At 41.0% G+C, this 21,831-nt stretch overlaps 1 protein-coding gene across 8 annotated transcripts in view; it reads left to right on the top strand.

Moving 5' to 3' along the window:
* NFATC2 (nuclear factor of activated T cells 2) overlaps positions 1 to 21,831 on the top strand; it is a 226,649-nt gene that overhangs the window by 2,625 nt on the left and 202,193 nt on the right. For 4 of the 8 annotated variants that reach the window (XM_069072422.1, XM_069072418.1, XM_069072420.1 and 1 more), the window contains exon 1: positions 15,485 to 16,118. The exons of 2 other annotated variants lie outside the window; for them this stretch is intronic. In XM_069072422.1, coding sequence (XP_068928523.1) covers positions 15,989 to 16,118 — 130 coding nt within the window. In that variant the 5' untranslated portion in view covers positions 15,485 to 15,988. Of the gene's footprint in view, positions 1 to 15,482; positions 16,119 to 21,831 lie in introns of those variants that run through there. 2 more of the 8 variants (XM_069072417.1, XM_069072421.1) reach the window with 2 other exon arrangements.

Here is a 21,831-nt window from a genome sequence, read left to right as displayed (position 1 = left end):
TGTGTGTGTGTGTGTGTGTGTGTGTGTGTGTGTGTGTGTGTGTGTGTGCGCGCCTGCACGCAGACTGGAGGGTTATTAATAGAAAACTGAAATATTTGCATAGTAAGAAAATACTGAAGTTGCTGCAAAGCCTTCTTATTGAGTCTCTGGGACAAATAGAAAATATGAAAGATGTCTGTTCACTTTCATCTAGAAGTACAATGCAGACAGCATCAGGGGTTCACATAGATATAAAATGCTCTGTTCATTCTAGGAAATGAACTTTTTATTTTAAATTTTCCATAAAAGGGATCAGAAAAGGGCATGGACCCCTGATTTTGCTGGTTTAGAGAAATCTCCAGGGAAGGAAACTCCCTCTATTAGTGCCAGTTGACACCTTTTCTATAACTTAATAGAGACTTAGGGAGTTGCCTAGAGCTCTGAGAGATTAATGACAGACCCAGGATCACACAGCCAGTATTTGTCAGAGACCTGAGCCTTGGTCTTCCTAGTTCCCATCTTTCTATCCACTATATCAACTATCTCTCTGTTTCATGAGAAAAGGATAAAAATAATACCTTGAGTTCACACATGACAAGATTTTGCTCCAAAGATCACTAATTGTGTCTCTATAGCACCTCATGATTTTAAGGGTTTTTTTTGTTTGTTTCTTTGGAGGGGGGAAGACAGGGCAATTGGGGTTAAGTTACTTGCCCAAGGTCACACAGCTAGTTTTGTGTTAAGTGTCTGAGGTCGGATTTGAACTCAGGTCCTTCTGACTCCAGGGTTGGTGCTCTATTCACTGCACCACCTAGCCACCCTGAAGCACCTCATCATTTTCAAGGTAGTCTCATAGGTTACTCTTTAGCCTTAGGAGAGATGGGTAGAGGATGATTTATTCCCCTTGGACAAATGTGAAAACTGAGGCCCAGAGAAGTGAAATATCTTTCAAACTGCCTTTTTAGAACTGCTCCTTTGGTCAATTGAATACGCCAATATTAGAAGCCTTTATTAGGTTATCCCTTGCCTTAATTCATGTTTGTTGCCCCCCCCCCCCACAACACCTACCATGTTGATGAAGAAAGGCATAGTCACTCTTAACCTCTTAACCACTGAACCTCTCCAATTTCTTAATTCCCTATTTGTACAACAGGAAGGTCAATTCCAGACAGCGTGGCATAAGGGAGAGAACTCTGGATTTATAATCAAAGGACCAAAGTACAGGTCTCAGTTTTGCCATGTAGGAGCTGTGTGGCCTTGAGTAAATCACTCAACCTCTCTGATCTTCAGTTTCCTCATAGGTAAAGTAAGGATAATAATACTTTTTACCACTTCCTATTACCTTACAGTATTGTAACGAAAACACTTAGTAAGCCTATAAAATTTGGCTTATATTCATCACTAGACAATGAATACTCTCAGACAAAAAAAGCTGGGGCCAACTTGAGGTACTAACACTGTCACCTCCTTATAAAGAAAGCTATTTAACAAGAGTGGAGGGAGTATAAACAAGTTGAGAGAACGTTGGGTTTGAAGTCAGGATACCCAAATTACTAACCTAGTCTTTGCCACTTGATGCCATTATAACACTGGGTAAGTCATATCCCCTATTGGGGGTCTTAAGTTCTTCTTTGTCTTCTGGAAAATGTGGGGTTTGGGTTAGATGATCTCTAAGGCTTTTTCTAGTTCTGACATTCTAAGATGCTATTAAGAGGCCCTTTTTCATACCCTCTTAGCCTCCCTGACCTTCCTGGATTTCTCAGTCCAGCTGGGCTTCTTCTCATTAGCATCAGCCTTTCCTCTGGGTCCAAAAATGTCTGATTGTCTATGCATATGTGATTAATATCACAGAAACAGAACCTCTAATGGTAATGAGCAGCAGGCCCTTGGGAGTCTTCAGGGGAGTGCTCAACATGATTGTAAGGATTAAGTTCTGGTCTTTCCTAATATCCATCTAACCCATTCCAACCCCAAATTGGAACCCTAGACATTCCTTCTCCATATCCTGATTTCTGTTTTTTGCTTTTTTTTTGGAGGGGGGGGGGAAGGCAGGGCAGTTGGGGTTGTGACTTGCCCAACGTCACATAGCTAGTAAGTGGTAAGTGTCTGAAGCTGGATTCGAACTCAGGTCCTCCTGACACCAGGGCCGGTGCTCTATTTATCCTGATTTTTTTAGAAGATGCCTTATTTCTTTCTGGGCATGAACATTTATATTGCTGTGTATACCTAATGATTTATTGTTGATCTGATTTACACATAAAACCCACCTTTTCCTTCTTATAGTTGTTTTTCAACTGTAAGTAGTAGAAGGAAGTAAATTTATCATTTACTTTGGGTTGCCCAATAGAACTGTTGTAGAAGTGACCCCTGGATTCTGTTCAGGTGGCCTAATATTGACAATAACTTCCATTCTTATAGTAATTTAAGGCTTACAAAATATATTCCTTATAACAACCTGATAAGGTAGAGAGTGCAATATTATTATCCCCACTTTACAGATGAGGAAACTAACATTCAGGTAATAATAACAACTATTCATATGTCATCTTAAGATTCACATAGTGTGAGATGTTTAGTACAAATGTTTTCATCCTCTTTATTCCCCTCAATAATATCATAGTTACTCAACAGGGTCTGACAAGCTTTTCACATTCTAGCCAATAGGCTGGTCAGTCTTCTATTGAGTGAAATAATTCTTTTTTTTTCTTTTTGGAGGGCAGTTGGGGTTCAGTGACTTGCCCAAGGTCACAGTCTAGTTTTTGTGTTAAGTGTCTAAGGCCGGATTTGAACTCATGTCCTTCTGACTCCAGGACTGGTGCTTTATTCACTGCACCACCTAGACACCCCCAATAATTCATATTTTTATTGTGCTTGAAGGTTTGTTTATATAATATAACAACCCTGTGAGATCATGCAAGAGAAAGATAGTGCAAATATGAGCATCCCTGTGTTATCGATAAGGAAACTGAGGCTCAGAACAGTTTCTTTTTTTTCCATTTTTCAAATGCTTTATTAACTTCTGATTTACATCATTCATTTCCACCAGATTTTGAGTTACAAATTTTCTCCCTGTTTTCCCCCTACCCACCGCCCCAAAATAGCAGTCCCACAGGATATCCCCTCCTCCAATCTGCTCTCTCCCATATTTTCTCCCATACCCCTTTTGACTTTTCCAGTAGGGCATGGTGGATCTCTGTGCCCCAATACCTGTATATCTTATATCCCAATTACATGTAAAGTAGTATTAATAATAATTATATATATATACATATATATTTAAACGTTTGATTTTAAAACTTTGAATTCCAGATTCATTCCCTTCCTCCCTTGTCACCCACCCTTACTGGGGAGAGAAGCAGTTCAGTATAGGTTGTACATGTGTAGCTAATGCAAAACAATAACATAGTAGATATATTGTAAAAGACTGACTATATTTCCCTCCTTCCTATCCCACCTCCCACTTGTTCTATTCTCTACTTTGATCTCATCCCTTTTCAAAAGTGGATGCTTCCAACTTCCCTCCCCACCCAGTCTGCCCTCCCTTCCATCATCCCCCCCGCTCATCCCCTTCCCCCCTACTCTCCTGTAGGGTGAGATACCCTAAACCCTATTTAGTGTGTATTTCATTCCCTCCCCAAGCCAAATTCAATGAGAATAAGGTTGACGCATTCATTCCCTTTTGCCTTCCTATTCTTCCCCTCCATTGTAAACATTTTCCCTTGCCTCTTCTTTATGAGATAGTTTACCCCATTCTGTCTCTCCCCATCTCCTCTCATTATATTCCTCTCTCTCCTCTTAATTTCACCTTTTAAGTATCATCCCTTCCTGTTAAATTGGTCCTGTGCCCTCTATCTATGTAAACCTGTAAACATATATACACACATTCACACATGTATTCATATGCCCATATACCCTCATATATAGACATATATATATATATATATATATATATATATATATATATAATTTCTATTCCCTTCAACTATTTTCATACTGACAAAAGTTTCATCAGTTACAATTATTGTTTTTCCATGTAGGAATGTTAATAGTTCAACTCTGATAAGTTCCTTATGATTTCTTTTCCCTGTTCACCTTCTCATGTTTCTCTTGCTTCTTGTATCTGAATGTCAAATTTTCTATTCAACTCTGGTTTTTTCATCAGAAATGCTTGAATATTCTCTATTCCACTGACTGACCATATTTTCCCCTGAAACATGATACTCAGTTTTGCTGGGTAGGTGACTTGGTTTTAATCCCAGCTCCTTTGACCTCTGGAATATCCTATTCCAGGCCCTTCGATCTCTCAGTGTAGAAGCTGCCAGATCCTGGGTTATCCTGATTATGTTTCCACAATATTCAAATTATTTCTTCCTGGATGCTTGTAATATTCTCTCCTTAATCTGGGAATTCCAGAACCTGGCTATAATATTCCTAGGAGTTTTCTTTTTGGGATCTTTTTCAGGAGGTGATTGGTGGATTCTTTCAACCACTATTTTGCCCTCTGGTTCTAAAACATCAGGGCAGTTTTCTTTGAGAACTTCCTGGAGGATTATTTCTAGGTCCTTTCTTTGATCATGGCTTTCAGGTAGTCCAATAATTTTAAAATTCTCTCTCCTGGATCTATTTTCCAGGTCAGTGTTTTTTTTCCCATGAGATATTTCACATTGCCTTCTATTCTTTCATTTGTTTGGATCTGTTTAATAGCATCTTGATTTCTCATAAAGTCATTAGCTTCCATTTGCTCCAATCTAATTCTGAAGAAGTGATTCTCCTCATTGAGCTTTTGAAATTCTTTTTCCATCTGGCAAATTTGGCTTTTTAAGGCATTCTTCTCCTCATTGCTTTCTTGAGCCTCTTTTGCCATTTGAGTTAGTCTATTTTTAAGGTGTTATTTTCCCCAGTCAGGCTGTTGACTCTCCTTTCATAATTTTCTTTCATCATTCTCATTTCTCTTCCCAATTTTTCCTCCACTTCTCTTATCTGCTTCTTAAGGTCCTCTATGGCCTGTAATCAGCTTGTATTTTCCTTTGAAGCTTTTGGTGCAGGAATTCTTACTTCACTTTCTTCCTCCTGTTCCATGCTTTGCTCCTTTTTGTCCCCAAAATAGGAGTCTAATGTTGGAATCTTCTGTCTGCTTTGTTTCCTTTGCCTGGTCATGTTGCCCCTCAGTCACTTGACCCCTGGGCTTTTTGCCACAGTAGGACTCTGCCACCAGACAGGGGAGCTTTCATCCCAAACGCTGAGGTTTTCTCAGTTGCCGGAGGTATTAGATGGGTGCCCTCTCTGAGGCCTTCACACGCTCTGGCAAGCTGGACACACACCCCAGAACCTCCACCCTAGACTGTAATCCAGGTCCAAGAAGGTTAAAGCAAGAGCGATTACCCCTCAGACTGGTGCTTGGTCCCCTACACTCTGCAGACCAGGAGCTAAAGCTGCCTGTGGGCTGGCTGGCTGTGCCTGCATCTCAGTGGCTTCTTGCCCTGGGGGCAAAAGCCAATGCACTCCCACTTACTGGGTCCCAAAGTCCAGACTGCACTGACCTCTCACTTTGTCCTTTGCATCTATGTGTTGATAATTCTGGAAACAGCCACAGCTGCTGCTGATCTGGAGTCCCTCCAGGCGGGCCTGGGCTTGGCTCCCAGAGCGCTGTGCTGGCCAATTCCTGCCAGCCTGCCGGGCTGTCCTCAGTGGGAGGTTAGCTCCTCTGTGTCATTTTGTGGGTTCTGCAGCTCCAAAGTTTGTTCAGAGTCCCCTTTTTACATGGATTGGGGAAGGTGGAAGCCAGAGCAGTGGTGAAATAGTGCTTCTACTTCACCATCTTGGCTCCGCCCCCCCCTCTGAGAACAGTTTCACTAAGGTTATTCAATCAGCCTGGGTTAGAGCCTATATTCAAACTCAATTCTTCTGGTTCCAAACCAATGTTCTTTTCACCCCACCATCCATCAACAGTCCTGTTTTGAATGATTACTTTGGGCCAAATCATTCAATTCAACATTGACGTTCAGTTCAGTAAATGTTTATTAAGTACCTACTATGCACCAGGAGCTATGCTAGGTTTTGGCAAAACAAAACAAAACCCCTAAAGAGTGCCTGCCCTCAAGGAGCTTCCATTGTACAGGGTGTCCCAAAAGGCTTAGTTCAGTCTTCTGGTTTTACAGCAAAAAACCATGCTAAGACAGGATTGGTTAGGAGGCAAACAACATGAACACAAATAAGTAAATACAAGAATATTTCTGATGAAAGAGTAAAGTTTTAGTATAAAAAACAGTTTGTTAAAGAAATATTGGTTCCATGGTCTACAATGGAAGGATAGGAAAAAATAATAAATGAAAGGACTACCACACATAAGATCGCATGCTAGACATTTAACCAGGGACAGGGGAAGAGATACAAAGAGAAAAAAGACAGGATCCCCTTCCTCAAGGATCTTACAATCTAGTAGGGAGATACAGCAGAGGCACACCTATCTTTGATAGATCTGAGATCTCTGCACTGGTATAGACCACCACCCATTCACATCTTCTCATACTGTGGAATTCTTACCGATATCCTTTCATAAATTCCGTGTACATAATCTATTTAATGTGCCAGAGGCTTTCTCCATGGTTAAAAAATATGTCATATATTCTCACCACTTACTAGTTGGGTGACTCTTGGCAAGGCATTTAATTTCCCTTAGCTCCAGTTTCCTTGTCTATAAAAAAATGGGGATAATAATAGCACCTGTCTTCCAAATAGTTGTCAGACTCAGATGAGAGAGAGTGTGTGCATGTATGTATATCTACATATATATATATACACACACATACATATGTGTATATGTATGTATGTATTAATCTGTATGAATATGGTGTTTTACAAACCTTAAAGTACTATATAAAGCTAGCTAACTGTTGATATCATTATCCTTATTAATGGCTATTTTAATCATCCTTTATTCCTTCTATGACTGATCCATTGCCTCTTCTAGTAAGACTCATCTTTGATGATTTCCTTTGGCTATTTCTTGCACCCAAATTATTACTGGTAACATATTGCTGCTTGTTTATATCCATCCTGATTTTTTTGCATTGTACTTTTATCACATCTACCTTCAATTTAGATTCTTCAAAAAAAGGTGTAGTATTGCATGACTCAGAGAAGTCTAAAATCACTGAGAGAATACTGATACTTATAATATTGAATTCTGTGGCAGAGAGCAGACTGGCATCATTGAAAGCAGGGTGCATACTAAAATGTGAAAATAAATCATAATTTGTAATTATCACCATGGATGCCCTTTGTATTGCATTTTGCTGCCTCTGAATGAAAGGATTAATAAGTAAGAAATAACAAGGGCCCAGATTTTGAAGGCAGATGTCACAAATCCGGAATAGAATAAATCTTAATGGTTTTTCATCTTCCTTTGATAATACTCAGTGTTTGAGGGTTGTGGGATCAGAGAAGGTGGGCAGTAGTGATAATCCAGCATTGACCATTGATATGGAGTACTCAGAGGAAGCTTAATCATTTGAGGGGATCCAAGGTACTAGAGAGGACAATGATGAAACAGTTAACCATCTAGTCTAGAGTGGGAGGAAGTCCCAAGTAGCCAGGAAGAAGCTGATGGACTGAATGAAGTGAGTGGGTTTGGCTGGGCTATGAAAGGTTCAGGTGAGGTCAGAGAACATGTTCGACAATGGAGGCAGACCAATGAGAGGTGAAGGGATTGTGGTCAGAGAAGAGAGGTGCGGAGTTAAGGGGAAGCTGTGATTAGTAATATGAATTCTTCGATGATGTGATGGCAAGTTCATGGTTCTGTGGAATGGAGATGCATGTAAATGAGATCAATGAGAATGAGGAACTGTGAGTTCAATTAGTCTGATGGCTTGTCTTCATGAAGGATGCTAAAGTCTTCAAGGAAGATGAAAGAGAATAGAAGCTTAAGTTGGGTGCTGATGTAATCTACTAAGGCGGAAGTGGGTCTTGTAGGGTAGTACCACAAAATACTAATGATTTACAGAAAAGATAGTGTAGACAAATGGTATGGAATTTGAATAATAAGAAGTGAAGAGAGGTGGTTAGATGATCTAGGAATGCCATAAGAGAATGCTAGGCCCCTCCACATCATCTATTGAATGGGGAAGAATGGGTGCTGACATCTCTAAAAGAAAGGCAATTGGTGAGTGTGGTGTCTGCATGGAAGGATTTAAGTTAAAGAAGGAGTTAGAAGGAGTTGAACAGGAAACAAGTCAAGGAAAAAGGAATGTTTATCCATAGTGGATAGTCCCCAACCTCAAATGGTGGTTCCATAGGGCCTATCAGAAAAAATGAGAGGCTAGAAGCCAGAAGGGAGAGCAGGATTGGGGTGCAATATAAGGGCCTGACAAACAGTAGACAAATAAACCATCTCATCTCTTTAACAATTATTTGAACTCTTATATTGTTCCTGGGTCAGGATTAGACATGCCCCTTCAGTAGGCTAATAAGTTAAATGGATTTCTCCAGCTGTAATATGTGTTTAGAACATAAGTAGTTTTAGGACCATAACGCTTTATGATTCAGTGGGAAAATGTGATCTGAAAGAAATCTACATCCTATAATCCTTGATTCTCTGTCTCTTAGTATAGCCACATCTCATGAAAATAGCTTTATGCATCTTGGCACATACATGTGAAAACACAAACACATATGTGTGCATATGTACTTTAGGAATGAAGTCTCCCTGACTATAGAATCTGACATAAACATCTGGAGTGTTAATGAATACCAGGGTGTACCTAAACTGTGGGGATATGAAGTTTCTGGAATATGGCTAATAGGTAACTTGAATTTCTGGCTTAGACACAATTCTGCTTTATGGTTGGGGAGGATTTCTTATAATGTGGGTTTTCAGGACTTAAGTTTTATATTGGGGATTTTAAGGTATATAATTATTGATGGTTAGTAATTAATCCCACTGGTAGAAATTCAGCTGATTAACTTGGTTACTTAGAGTATAGGGTATAAGACTGAAGTTGGGAATCTTGGCTCCTTCTACAGGGGTCTGTGATGCTCTCATAGGCACCATCTGTATACCTGCCTACCATTCCATACCAATAATAATAATAATAATTAGTGCCAAATGATTCACCAAGCATTGTCCATAATCCCATGGCCTCTGAACCTGTGAAGAAATGACATTGTTTCCATAGGACACCTTGAGGAGAAGTTCAGGCTGCTACAAAAGAAATGTTTTCCATTTCAAGATAAACAGTTTGTGCTCATAGAGTGAAGGCTGAAGCCAGAACTCTATTCCTCTCTGCACTCAGAGACCAGCTTATAAAGGCAGGAGTAAAGACCTAACCATGGGGCAGCATCAGCTTCTTCAAAGTGCCCTGCCGGTGACTGACTGAGCCCGGGGCCTTTCCTTTCTCTAGTTACTTCTGACGATAGGGTTGGATGCATGCTGCAGTGCTTGGATCTGGAGGGACAGAAGGTTATCAAGTACTATAGCTAGCCAGATATTTTTCAATGGTGTTTTGGATAGGATTTTTAATAGGGTGCTCAGGACAGAGGATGTAGTGCTTTACCCATTAGCTCAAGTAGCATCACTTAAGGTCTTTTTCTTTGATAGTTATCATTGCTCAATGTGTTAGAGCAGGAGTTCTTTTTATTTTTTTTTAAACAGTCAGGGGTAAGTAACTTGCTCAAGGTTACACGGCCAGGTGTTTCTGGGTGGGTGCTAAGTGTCTGAGCCCGGATTCGATCCCCAGGTCATCCTGACACTGGAGCTGGTGATCTTACTCTCTGTGCTACCTGGCCGCCCTAGAGCAGGAGTTCTTAACCTGGGCTCCATGGGTGCACAAAAGGTCAATGGACAGATTTCAGGTGGCTGGTGAAATTGGATGAGAAAAAAAAATATCCTTATTTTCACTAACTTTTTATTTCCTTTGTAATACCATGATTTTATGTTATATATTTAAAACTATTATTCTGAAAAGGGTCCATAGGCTTCACAGGGTTGACAAGAGGGTCTTAACACAAAAAGATTAAGAAGTCTGCTTTAGAATTCCAAGTAGATCAAGATACTCAAAGGTATTTTCAATATTTCAGAGTAACTCTTAGCTCTAGATGTGGTCTGATCAGGGCTGAGGTTAATGGGACTGTATCTTGTTAAGGTTTTTTAATATCCTCTTCGTCTTGATATACCTTGTTACTTCTTTGGCTTGTGTAACAATAACTTTCCTAATAGACCTTTTATCTTTGTTGGCCTTGGTTCCTTTTCCTTCTTCTACCTCCTAAGTATAGGTGGCCCTCTCCCATAAGACTCTGTCCTTGTTTCCCTTCCCTTTCCTTCCTTTCCCACCTTTTCCCTCTCTTTTTCTTTTTCTCCTTCTCTCTTCCTCCTCCTTCTTTGTCTCTTTTTTTTCTCAATTTCAGTTATCAATCTATGTCTCTTCTTTTCAAAGCCTGTCCTTTCTTCCAAATTTCTCCATCATTCTCTAACACAAAACCTTTGAAACCTTGGAACCATTCTCTTCCCTTTCTCATTCCCTATATCAAACAGTTATAAAGTTCTATTAATTCTGCCTTCGCAAATTTTTTCCAAATCTGTTCCCTTCTTTCCATTCATGCTGCTGCAATCTTAGTTCAAATTCTAATCACCTGTTGCACAGATTACAAAAGGCTCCTAACCACTAGTTTCTTCCATCTCCAAACCATCTTTTATGTAGCTGACAAAACAATCTTCCTAATGCACAATTCAAACCATACCACCCCCACACTTAAAAACCTTTTGTGGCTCCCTATTGCCTGCAAAAAACAAGCTTTAAACTCTTTAGCCTGGCATTGCTGACGTTTAAAAGTCTGGCTCCAACCTACCTTTCCATCTTTATTTCATAGTACTTACCTTAAAATATGTATTGCAGCCAGAAGGGATTATATAATGCTTCCCAAACTTATCCTAGTCTTTCCCACTTCCATGATTTTGAGAATCCCAATCTCTATCAACATCTTTCCACTTCTTCCAGGCCCAGCTCAGGTATTACATTCCTGGGGCCCTTCAACTAGAAGTGATGAATTTTAATCTCTCAGATACCTCTGTTTGACCTCCCAGTGCAATGAATCATGTAACCTATATGCTAGTTATTTGTGTCTGTGTCTTAATCTAATCTTCTTGGTAGAATGTAAGCTCCTTGAAAAGATAGGTATCTTTGTATCTTCTTCAGTGCCTAGCACAGTTCTTAGTATAGTATGGTCATTTAATAAATTTTTGTTGAATTTGTTAAGAAGGTCCCAGTCTCTGGTGGAGAAATAAGAGCTTCCCATTTTAATTACTTTTGTACTGATCCCAACCCCAACCAAATCTTGAATTACTCTGAAGTCTTGGATCTTGGGTCTCATCATTTGGTGAGAGGGCCTATCCTGATTAAAAAAAAAAAGAGTAACAAGATGCCTCCAGTTCTTCTCCCTGGAGCCTTGGAATAGTCTATTAAAAGGAGGAGTAGGAGTAGGAGTAGAGGTCCATGGACTTCTTTCTAACTACAAAGAGTCAAAAGCACAGAAGGTTGTCCCACCGTAGTGGTAAAACAGAGGAGTATCTAGATCCATGGTTTTCAAGGGATGAGTTTTGCTAGGTTCACTACAAAATTTTGGATCCTATGTTATTACGGGTTAAAACATTTCATAAAAAATTTTCAATATAACTTTTACTTACCAAGCATATTTAGAGTAGTAAGTATAATATTCTCAAGATAAATAAAACTTGTCTATTACATGTATGTACTAACTTTTAAAAATAAGATCTTGAACTTGATGAGAACATAGCAAAAATAGTTATTCTTGTTGAAGGGAAATTGCATGCATAAATCTCTGTATTTTCTTTTAGTGTTGCCAAACTAAACTTTCAATGTGGCCAGAGTCCTAATTCAATGTTGTGAGCAATAAAAAGTTTGACCAGCACTGATCTAGGTACTGGGAAAGGGGGGTTAGGAAGTGATCTGAAAACTTTTAACACTATCTTGGGCATATATTTCTGGAGATGAAATCTTAGATCTGTGTCTGTCTTTCATCCTCTGTATGGTTGGACAGTGTCAATAATGCTTGTTGCTTACTACACGAGAAGTGGTTAAGGTTTTTTTTTTTTTTTCACTTTGGTAAGCTTAATTTATCTCCATCATGGAAAGGTTAAACACTACAGCAGAGAATCTGAGGATTTCAGAGTTAGGAGGAATCTTAATGAATGAGCATATTGGCTTTGGTGACCCAACCTTCTCCTGATTCCATCTTCCTTATTTGTTCTTCCTGCTCCCCCATACTACCCCACATAAGATTGCTCCTTTCAACATCTCAGATATCATCTCTTTGAATATGCCATTGAACTCCTGAAGCAGACTGCTCCATTTCTAGCAGTAAGCCTAAAGAAGCTTTTCTGAAATCTGCCTCTCTCTAAGTTCTACTACAGACATTTAGTTCTGCTTTTCAGAGCCCAGGAGAATAATTCTAATCCTTCTTCCATATGACACAGTCCTTAGGACATCTGATGACTGCCAGCCAGTCCCACAAGTTTTCTCTAGGCTAAATAGTCTTCAGCTCCTTCAACTGATCCTGGTATGACAGTTTTGAGTAATTTCACCATCTTAATTATTCTCTTCGGGACCCACTCCAGTGCACTAATGTTCCTCTTAAAATTTGTCTCCTAGAACTGAATACCATTCTCCAGATGTGGTCTGACCAGGGCAGAGTACAGCAGGACTTTCATCTCTTTCTTCCTTATTCTGGATAAGGCAGCCCAAAATTAGAATTGTGTTTGTGGCTGCCACATTACAATGTTAACTAATTCTAAACTGAAAGCCAACAGACCCCTTAGCCTTCTAAATATTTATCATATTAATGGCTTTTAAGAGAGTCAGTGTGATAGAAGACTTGCCTTTGAATCAATGAGATGTGGGTTCAAGTCCTTTCTCTCTGGCACATACTAGTTCTGTGACCATGGGGAAGGTCACAGTACTGCTCAGTGACCAGGATCACCTTCATACCATGATAAAATGTCAGATGTAGGATTTAGTGGAGGAAAATTCTTCACAAAATTTGCCAATATTAGTCCCATCCTAAGACTCCTCAAGATCCTCACAATCTTTGTCATTTTTTCAAAGACAAAGGAAAATATTGGGGGTTGAGAGCAGTTAGGTGGTACAGAGAATGCTGGGCCTTGACTCAGGAAGACCTGAATTCAAATCCAGACTTGGACACTTACTAGCTGTGTGACCCTGAGCAAATCATTTAACGTCTGTTTGCCTCAGTTTCCTCATCTGTAAAATGAGAATGATAACAGCACCTACCTCCCAGGGTTGTTATGAGGATAAAATGGGACAATAATTGTAAAGGACTTAGCACAGTGCCTGGCCCACAGTAAACATATATAAATATTAGCTATTATTATTATAACACATGAATATACTATGTCTGGAAGGTTAGTGGCTAATCACTCCTTAACCTTCCACTACTTTATAATCCCCAAATGGAATTAAGGTGATCCTATGCCCTTTAGGATTCGAGAATGAGATATAAGCCTTTCCTTACTTTGTAACAAAATGGTAGGAACCCCAGGGACATTCTTAGCCCTGCTGTAAATCAGCTTAGCAATAAGAAAAGCATTTAAGCAGCACAGGGGGAACCACCTGTCAAGGATAAAACAGAAGGGATTTCTTGTCTTTCTTTGCTTTTTTTGGAGGGGGGAATGCAGGGCAATTGGGGTTAAGTGATTTGCCCAAGGTCACAGGGCTAGTTTTGTGTTGTGTCTGAGGCCGTATTTGAACTCAGGTCTTCCTGACTCCAGGGCTGGTGCTCTATTCGCTGCACCACCTAGCTGCCCCAATAGAAGGGATTTCTATAGGGATCATAGTACAGTGCAATGATACTGGCTCTGGAGTCAGAGGAACCTGGATTCAAATTCCATCTCTGACACTAGTAAAGTCACTCATGTGACTTGGGCAGGTTATTTACCTCATCTGTAAAATGAGGGGGTTGGACTAGAAGGCTTCTGAAGTCCCTTTCAGCATTAGGTCAATGATCCTATAATCTTGCATCAGGCAGACACTGGACACTCTAAGTAAGTACTCACAGGAAGTCAGAACAGAGCCTCAAAGCCATAGACTCTGAGTTGGCAGAGACCTCCAAGGCCACCTAGTTCAACTCATTCATGAATTTCTTCTACAACATTTTCCCAAAGTGGTCATCTAGCCTTCTCTAGAGGACCTTTAAGAAGAGGGAAGTCAAGACTTCTCCCCCTCTCCCCCCCCCACACCTTTTAACAGATATAGATAGGTATAGATAGTTTTCAACATTCACTTTTATAAGATTTTACTTCCAAATTTTTTTCTCCCTCCTCCTCCCCCTCCCCAAGATGGCAGGCAATCTGATATGGGCTATACATGTATAATCCTATTAGATATATTTCCACATTAGTCATGTGAAGTCAAGACTTCTTGGGGAACCTCACTCCATATTTGGGTAACTAATTGTTAGGCAGTTTTTCCTTACACAGAGCTCAGTAAACCTGCCTTTCTGTCTTCATCCCATAGATCCCATTATTGCTCTAGGGCAAAACACAAGTTTAATGACTTTTCCCAGAGATAACCCTTTAACTACTGGAAGGCAGCTATCACATCTGCCTCCTTTCTCCCCACCCCATCTTTTTTATCTTCAGATTAAACAACCTCATTTCCTTTAACTAATCTTCATACTTAAGTTTTAAATTCTTCCATGTTTCTATTGCTCTTTTCTCAAATCCCTTCAACTTGTCCATGATCTTTCTAAAATGTGATGGTCAAAGCTGACCACCGTAGGGCCAGCCTTCCGTAGAACTAATCACCTTCTGTCTTATGGACACACTGCCTCTTTTAATGCAGCACTTTGAGATTACATTGCCCCTTCCTTCTTCCTTCCTTCCTTCCTTCCTTCCTTCCTTCCTTCCTTCCTTCCTTCTTTCCTCCCTCCCTCCCTCCTTCCCTCCCTTCCTCCCTTTCCCTTCCTCTTTCTCTGATTTCTTTCTTTTCTCTTTTTCCTCCTCCCTTCTCCTTACTTTTTCTCTGCCATGCCATACGTTGCATATGCAATCCACTAAAATCTCTAGTTGTTTCTTTTAAGGCACTCTAGAGGTCATTTAGTTCAATCCTAAGCCTTTCCAATTCTGAGATTCTAGAACTCTACAAGTGTTAATAGTGGGAGTGAAGTGGGGGACATAGTCATGGGGGAGTAGAGAAGATGGGCAAAGTAATTGAACAACTGGTTCGTGACTTCAATTTTACTCGTGTAACTTTTGGGCAATCGCTTAAGCTCTCTGGGCTCCAGTTCACTCTTCTGTCAAATGAGGGCCTTTGTTAGATGACCTCTAAGGTCCCTTTTAGCTGTAAGATCTTGTGATCATATTTGTCGATTAAGTAAAACCATTGGAAATCGCTAGAGCACGAAGAGCACGAAGGAAGAGAGGTCTGACCCCGGGCAGGCAAGCCACCCAGTCCCTGGCGGGGGTACTCGAACCCTTGGGCAGACGGGCCCCGCCTCTGGTTTGTGGGGCTGTCCTGTCCCCGCCCCGGGGCTGTTGCAGCAGGTGCTGCACAGAGCAGGAAGCTGCTGTAGCTGCTACTGTTCAGCCGGCACCCCGGGCTTGTCACAGCGCTGCTGCAGGAGCCAGGACACGCCGCCCTAACTCCGCCAGCCCGGACCCCTACTCGGCAGAGCTCGGCCGTACGTGCGCCGCGGGGACCCCGGACCGCCAGCCAGCTGAGCGAGTTTGCAGGAAGGTGACCCCGGCCGGCCACACCGCCCTCCCTGCCAGGGGCTCATCGGGGCTCGGGGCAGCTTCCTCACCCCCCAACCCCACGACCCCTCAAGCGGACTGGGTGGAGGGGCACGAGCAGAGCAGGGGCGAAGTCCCCAAGTCTTCGTGGGGACTTTTTTCTCGAACTCCCCCCACCCCCCACCCCGTCAGCCACTTTCGTCGGTCCCCCTCAGGCTTAGCGGGACCTCTACTCTCCGGCCTCAGAAGATGAGTGGCACAGAGAAGGATCCGGATTTGGACCAAAGGGGCGTCCCGGGCCCTGAGCCCGCGGAGAGCCCCCAGGTCGAGTTTGACTTCTCCATCCTATTCGATTATGAGTATATGAACCCTGTAGAAGGTGGGTGGCGGCCCGCCGCGCGGGGCCGGGGACTGCAGGGCTGACAGACTAGGGCAGGCAGCAGGCGGGGCTCAGCTCCAGGCAGGCAGCCAGGGGAGGGGGCCGGGCCACGCTTGCCGCACCCGTCCCCTTTTCCTGGGCTGCAGAGGCTCTCTGCAGACCCTGGGGGCCGGGGCTGTTTTCTCCTTCCCGCACCTAGGTGAGAAGTAGGCGGCAAGGCGGGGACTCAGCTTCTCATTCTCTCATTAACCCTTAGAGGACGATAGGCGCACTCCTACTTCTGCCCGCCGAGGGGACACAGGCAGAAGGCTCTCTTTCCTTTGTGGAAGAGCCAGTGTGTTAGAGGACGGTGGTGCCCTCTTGCCAGGCTAGGTAGTTGTGAAGTAGCATCTTCCACAGAGCCAATAATGGACCCTTAGTATCTGAGGCGGTACGGTGTGGTGGGAACATTGGCTGGAATTGGTATTGGAGGATGTGAGTTTAAATTCTTAGTCTGTCCTTTATTACTATTCTTGGTGGCTTTCTGCAAGCAACTTCTCTGGTCTGAAAAATGAGGGAGTTGGGCTAGATTTCTAAGGTTACTTCCACGCTCAAATTCCATGATAACAATAATTATATCACACTTCAAAATTTATAAAATTCTTTGCAATCTTATTTGAGCATTCCAACAAAACTTTCAGATTTATACTACAGGCATTATTATCCCCTTTGAAACATGAGGAAACTGAGGCACAGGGAAGTTTAGCCCATGGTCACATAACAGGTTAGCAGAGGCAGGATAGGAGCACAGTTCTAGTGAATCCCATTATCTCTACAGTCCCTTCCAGCTCCAAAATTCTACAATCCAAATGTTTGTAAAATTAAAATGTAAAATTAAAAGTTTTAAGCATAATATAATAGAAACATAATATAATACAAAAGTATTAGAAGGCTGGTAATATTGGGCATAGTAGCAAGGAAGTAGTAGATGAGTAGATTGAGAGGGAGAAGTCCCAATTGAAGTTAATGGACACCATTCAAATTAGCTGCCAATCCTCTCAGATAGCCTAGCAGAGACTGGCCAATAATGAATCAGGTCCCTGGTTGTTTATGATTCTTTAGAGCCCAAGGAAGAGGTTAAATGTGATGGCAGCTCTAAAGGTGGTTTTCCTTAGTTGTTTTGAGGCCAGCCCATTTCCTCCCAGGGCTGTGTGGCTGCTTGTATCATTCAAATCAGTGAGTGGAGAGTGATGAGCTAACTTCTTAAATAGTTTGTGCAATTGTATTCTTTCATCCTTGATGATGGGTGCTAGCCTAGTGTTAAGGCTCTTCAAAAAAATAATTTGTCCTCCCCCAGGATTGGTAATTGGATTGTCCCTGCAGTGGGTGCAATTAGAGCCAGGGGGACTTTCCCACTCTGCTAAGTGCTAAGCTCAGATCGGTCACATTGTACAATCATAAGAGTGTTCAGCAGAGGGAGGGGGAGGCATCCTCTTTGGGTTTTGTTAGTTAACAGGTTCCCCTGACAAGAGCTGATTTACAAATCTTCTGAGAAGAGGAGGCTTAGTATGTTTGACAATACTGACCAGCTTAAGACTGTGACAGGTTTTTGAAGCATGCTTTCTGGCAGTGTGTAATGATCCCAGTGGAAATCCTTTCAGTAGGGTAACAAGTCTTTCACACATATTTCTATTTGTTTTTCTTCTAGTGGGTAGAGTTAGTGCTCAGTCAGACTGGCTATGGAGCTTCTTGAGAGCAGAAGTCATCTTCTGTCTCCTTATCTTCTGTTACCCCTAACACAGCAGGTGCTTAATAAAATGCGCAGAACCTTAGAGTTGGAAGCAACTTTATAATGTAGAATTGCAAAGGTGAGAGATCATATCTCTAAGTATGGTCTGGAAACCTTTCGGTGTCCCTGAGACCCTTTAAGGGAGTCTGACAGGTCAAAGCTGTTTTCATAATAATAGTAAAATGTTTAGATATTTACAAATATCTATAGATCTAACCCACATAAAGCAAAACTCTTTGGGAGGAGTTCTAAATGATTTTTCAGAGTGTAAAAGGGTTCTGAGATCAAAAAGTGTGAGAACCACTGGCTTAGTCCCCTGCCTTCACTTTGCAAATGGAGAAACTGAGGTCCAGTTCTGCTGATGTTTGACTATAGAAAGTTTCCTCTTCCCACTATCAGCATCCATTCTACTCTGAGAGGTATCTGACTCTCCCATGTTTGCCATCAGCTGAATGTGTGGAAATGATAAGTATTAATTTTGTTTTTAGTAAGATGGAAATAATTAGCATGTGAAGGAAAACAACATTCTAGAATTGCAATCTGGAGAGCATTCTTTGCTTTGAAAAGATACCATTGAGAGTATGCAAACAGTCCAAGCCAACATCAGTGGTCTTTTCGTTTACCAAGATTCAAGTATGTTATGTAGAGAACTATTTAACCCCCTCTCCCAGAACTGCAATCAGTGGGACTCACTAGTATACATTGAGTAGATTGTATGTGGAATTATTTCAGAACAGATCTTGATGGAAGATGCTTTATAAACATTTTTTCTTTGCAAATGGATTATGGGGCTAACAAGCTTACTGTCTGGTTCCATTGGTTTCTAAAGTATAATTGAGGAAGATCCTGAAATTAATTAATTCAGCAAATGCTTATTGTTTCCTATTATGTAAGAAGCATTATATTAGGTACTGGGAACACACAGAGAGAAATAAGAGTCTTTTAGTAGGGTGGAGATGACAAGTACACATATACACTATAACACAGATTGGAATGTGATAAGTGCCCAAGAACACAAAGTATTATGAGATCAGGTGGAGGAATGATCTGCTTATGTAATGGTACTAGGCGGGTATCTATAGTCATAGACTGTGAGACCCTGACTCCCAGAGTGGAAAGAATATGAGTCTGCATTGCTCCAGATGTCCAACTTCCCTAATACTGCTGTAGGGGCAACAGTGTCAGATTTTGCCCAGTTGTACGTGTTGGATCTCCGGAAGGGCTGTGGTCACCTCAGCTTCTAGGCCCTCCAATTCCATGTGGTTGTTGCTTCTATTTGTCTTGATCTCAAACCATGAGGTTGTTAATAAGAAATATTTATAGCTTTACTCATAACTGTGGGCATGTGGACTTTGAAGAAATTGAGTCAACCTAATTGAATATTGAATGTTTTATGTTAAATAGGAAAGGGACAGGGAGAGACAGGTAGACATGGTGGATAGATGACTGGATTTGGAATTAGGAAAATCTGGATTCAAATCATGCCTCAGATACTAGCTATGTGACCTTGAGTAAGTCACATAACTTCCCTTTGCCTCAGTTTTCTTATCTGTAAAATAAAAAGAATAGTCTTTTACTTCATAGGGTTGTTGTGAGGATCAAGTGAGGTCACATATGTAAAGTATTTTGTAAACTTTAAAACACTATATAAATGTTGGTTATTATTATTATCACTGGGACTGGATCTGTTATTTCACTAGTAGGAGAAATTCCCTCTACCAGTGCAGATTGGTTATCTTTACTGCAATTTACAGAGTCTTACAGAGTTGTTTAGAATACAGAAAGTAAATGACTTGTCCAGGATCACACAGCTAGTTTATGTCAGAAGCAGGACTTGAACCCATTTCTTTATCCATTTTGCCATCATGACTTTTTATGTTAAATGACCCATGACTCTTGATTGAGGAGGCTTGTGGAATTTCTTAGAGGTCATGTCTCTTCTGTGTAGGATTTAATTCAATCCAGCAGAGATTTATTAAACATCTCCTAGGGGTCAAAGCACTGCATACACAAACACACACATATACATGTACACATTCGCATGTGCACACACACATATGTGTGTGTATATATACATATATATATGTATATATAATTAAAACATTTGCAAAGCCCTGTGAACCAGCAGTTATTGTTTTCATTTTACAGACAGGGAAAGCAAAGCTTAAGGTAACTTGCCCATTGTCACACAACTAGCAAATGTCTTGAGATGTGTTTCTTGAATCTAAGCGCAATGTTTTACAATGTTTTGCTATGGCATGTTGCCTCTCAAGTATTCTTTTTTTTTTTTTAAGCAATCGGGGTTAAGTAACTTGCTCAAGGTTACACGGCCAGGTGTTTCTGGGTGGGTGCTAAGTGTCTGAGCCCGGGATTTGATCTCCAGGTCAGTCTGACACTGGAGCCGGTGCTCTTACTCGCTGTGCTACCTGGCCGCCCTGCCTCTCAAGTATTCTAAGTATGGTCCTATTTGAAATAGAAGATCCACCAGATGATGGTGGATCTTATATTTGAAAGAATGATTTTAAAGATTCTGAATGAAAGCTTAGAGCTCTAATTCTTCTATATATGCATATTCTTTAGATAACTTAATTCTTTCATCCTAAATATAGTAATTCATATATATAGTACTATAAATAATATACATGTATATGCATAGACGTTTTATACACACATACACATGAGAAGCAGCACGACATAGTATAGAGCTGGTCTCAGAGCCAGAAAGACCTTGATTCAGGTTCTGCCTTTGACATACTGGGTGGGTGACTTTAAGCACCTTTACTTTAAGCACTTTTACTTAACTTCTCAGTGCTCTAGACATTTTTCTGAGAACATTGGTTGTAGAGCAATGTAGACCAAAGACGTGCTTTGGAAGAGGAAGTTTTCTTATCCGTTAGTACCCTATGTCAGTGAAACTACAGGTTCATACTTCACCCCCACTCCCACCCCCCAGAGTTGATTTATCTTTCTAGTCTTTGTCTCAGATTAGGCAGCTAACTTCCAAATAATCCAGATAATCACTCATCTTCTGGTATATTGTGAATGCACATAAAAAAGACATGTGAGTCAAAGAGACCCAGGTTCTAGTGTAAGCTCTTTTGCTAACTAATGGTATAATCCCAGTAAGTTGCTTCCTCTTTTTTTTTTTTTTTTTTTTTTTTTTGCTTTTTGGAGGGCGATTGGGGTTAAGTGACTTGCCCAAAGTCACACGACTAGTAAGTGTGTCAAGTGTCTGAGTCTGGATTTGAACTCAGGTCCTCCTGACCCAATCACTTTCTCTTGCTGAGCCTCGGTTTTTTCCTCTGTAAAATGAAGGCATTGCAGTGGGTGAGCTCTCTTTTTTAGTTCAAACTTGAGTTCATACTGTCAATCAGATTTTGTGATTTATATGGCATAAGTCAGGGAAGGAACATGGCACACTGGAAAGACTGCAGGATTTGGAGTTAGATGTTCAAATCTCAACTCTACTATTTACTGGCTGGCCCTAGCAAATGACTTTTTCACCTCTCCAGTTCTCATCTGCAAAATGAGGGAGCTGTATGTTCACTTTAAGATCCTTCCAAACCTTTCAATCTCTAATTCCACTTTCTTTTATTTCTTGGAGGCTAATTTCCTGGGTCAAAGCTTAATGTCTGTTTCAGTAGCACTGTCTTTAATGCTTTAGTAAGCCATTGTTTGGCTTGCTGCTCACTGGTTTGCAGACCTGGTCAGAATTTATTTGAAAACTCACCATTACAAATCTTAGGGGTTCTTTAAGCAGTTTCATTGTGGATAAGCTATTTTCTAGCAGGCATGATAAACACCTGTAGTATTATACTAAAATGTTATCATCAGTGTTAGATTAAGAACAGACTGAGTTTGATAAATAATGTCTCAAGGGAACAGCTGCATAGGTGAAATAAATAAGTGAAGGAAATAGTCTTTTTGTATACAGGAAATTAATGG

This window comes from Petaurus breviceps, unplaced genomic scaffold (assembly GCF_028583685.1).
Source record: "Petaurus breviceps papuanus isolate PSGF00001 unplaced genomic scaffold, PetGlider_PUasm1.0 90847, whole genome shotgun sequence".
Classification (NCBI taxonomy): domain Eukaryota; kingdom Metazoa; phylum Chordata; class Mammalia; order Diprotodontia; family Petauridae; genus Petaurus; species Petaurus breviceps.
This window is presented reverse-complemented; position numbering and strand designations above follow the sequence as displayed.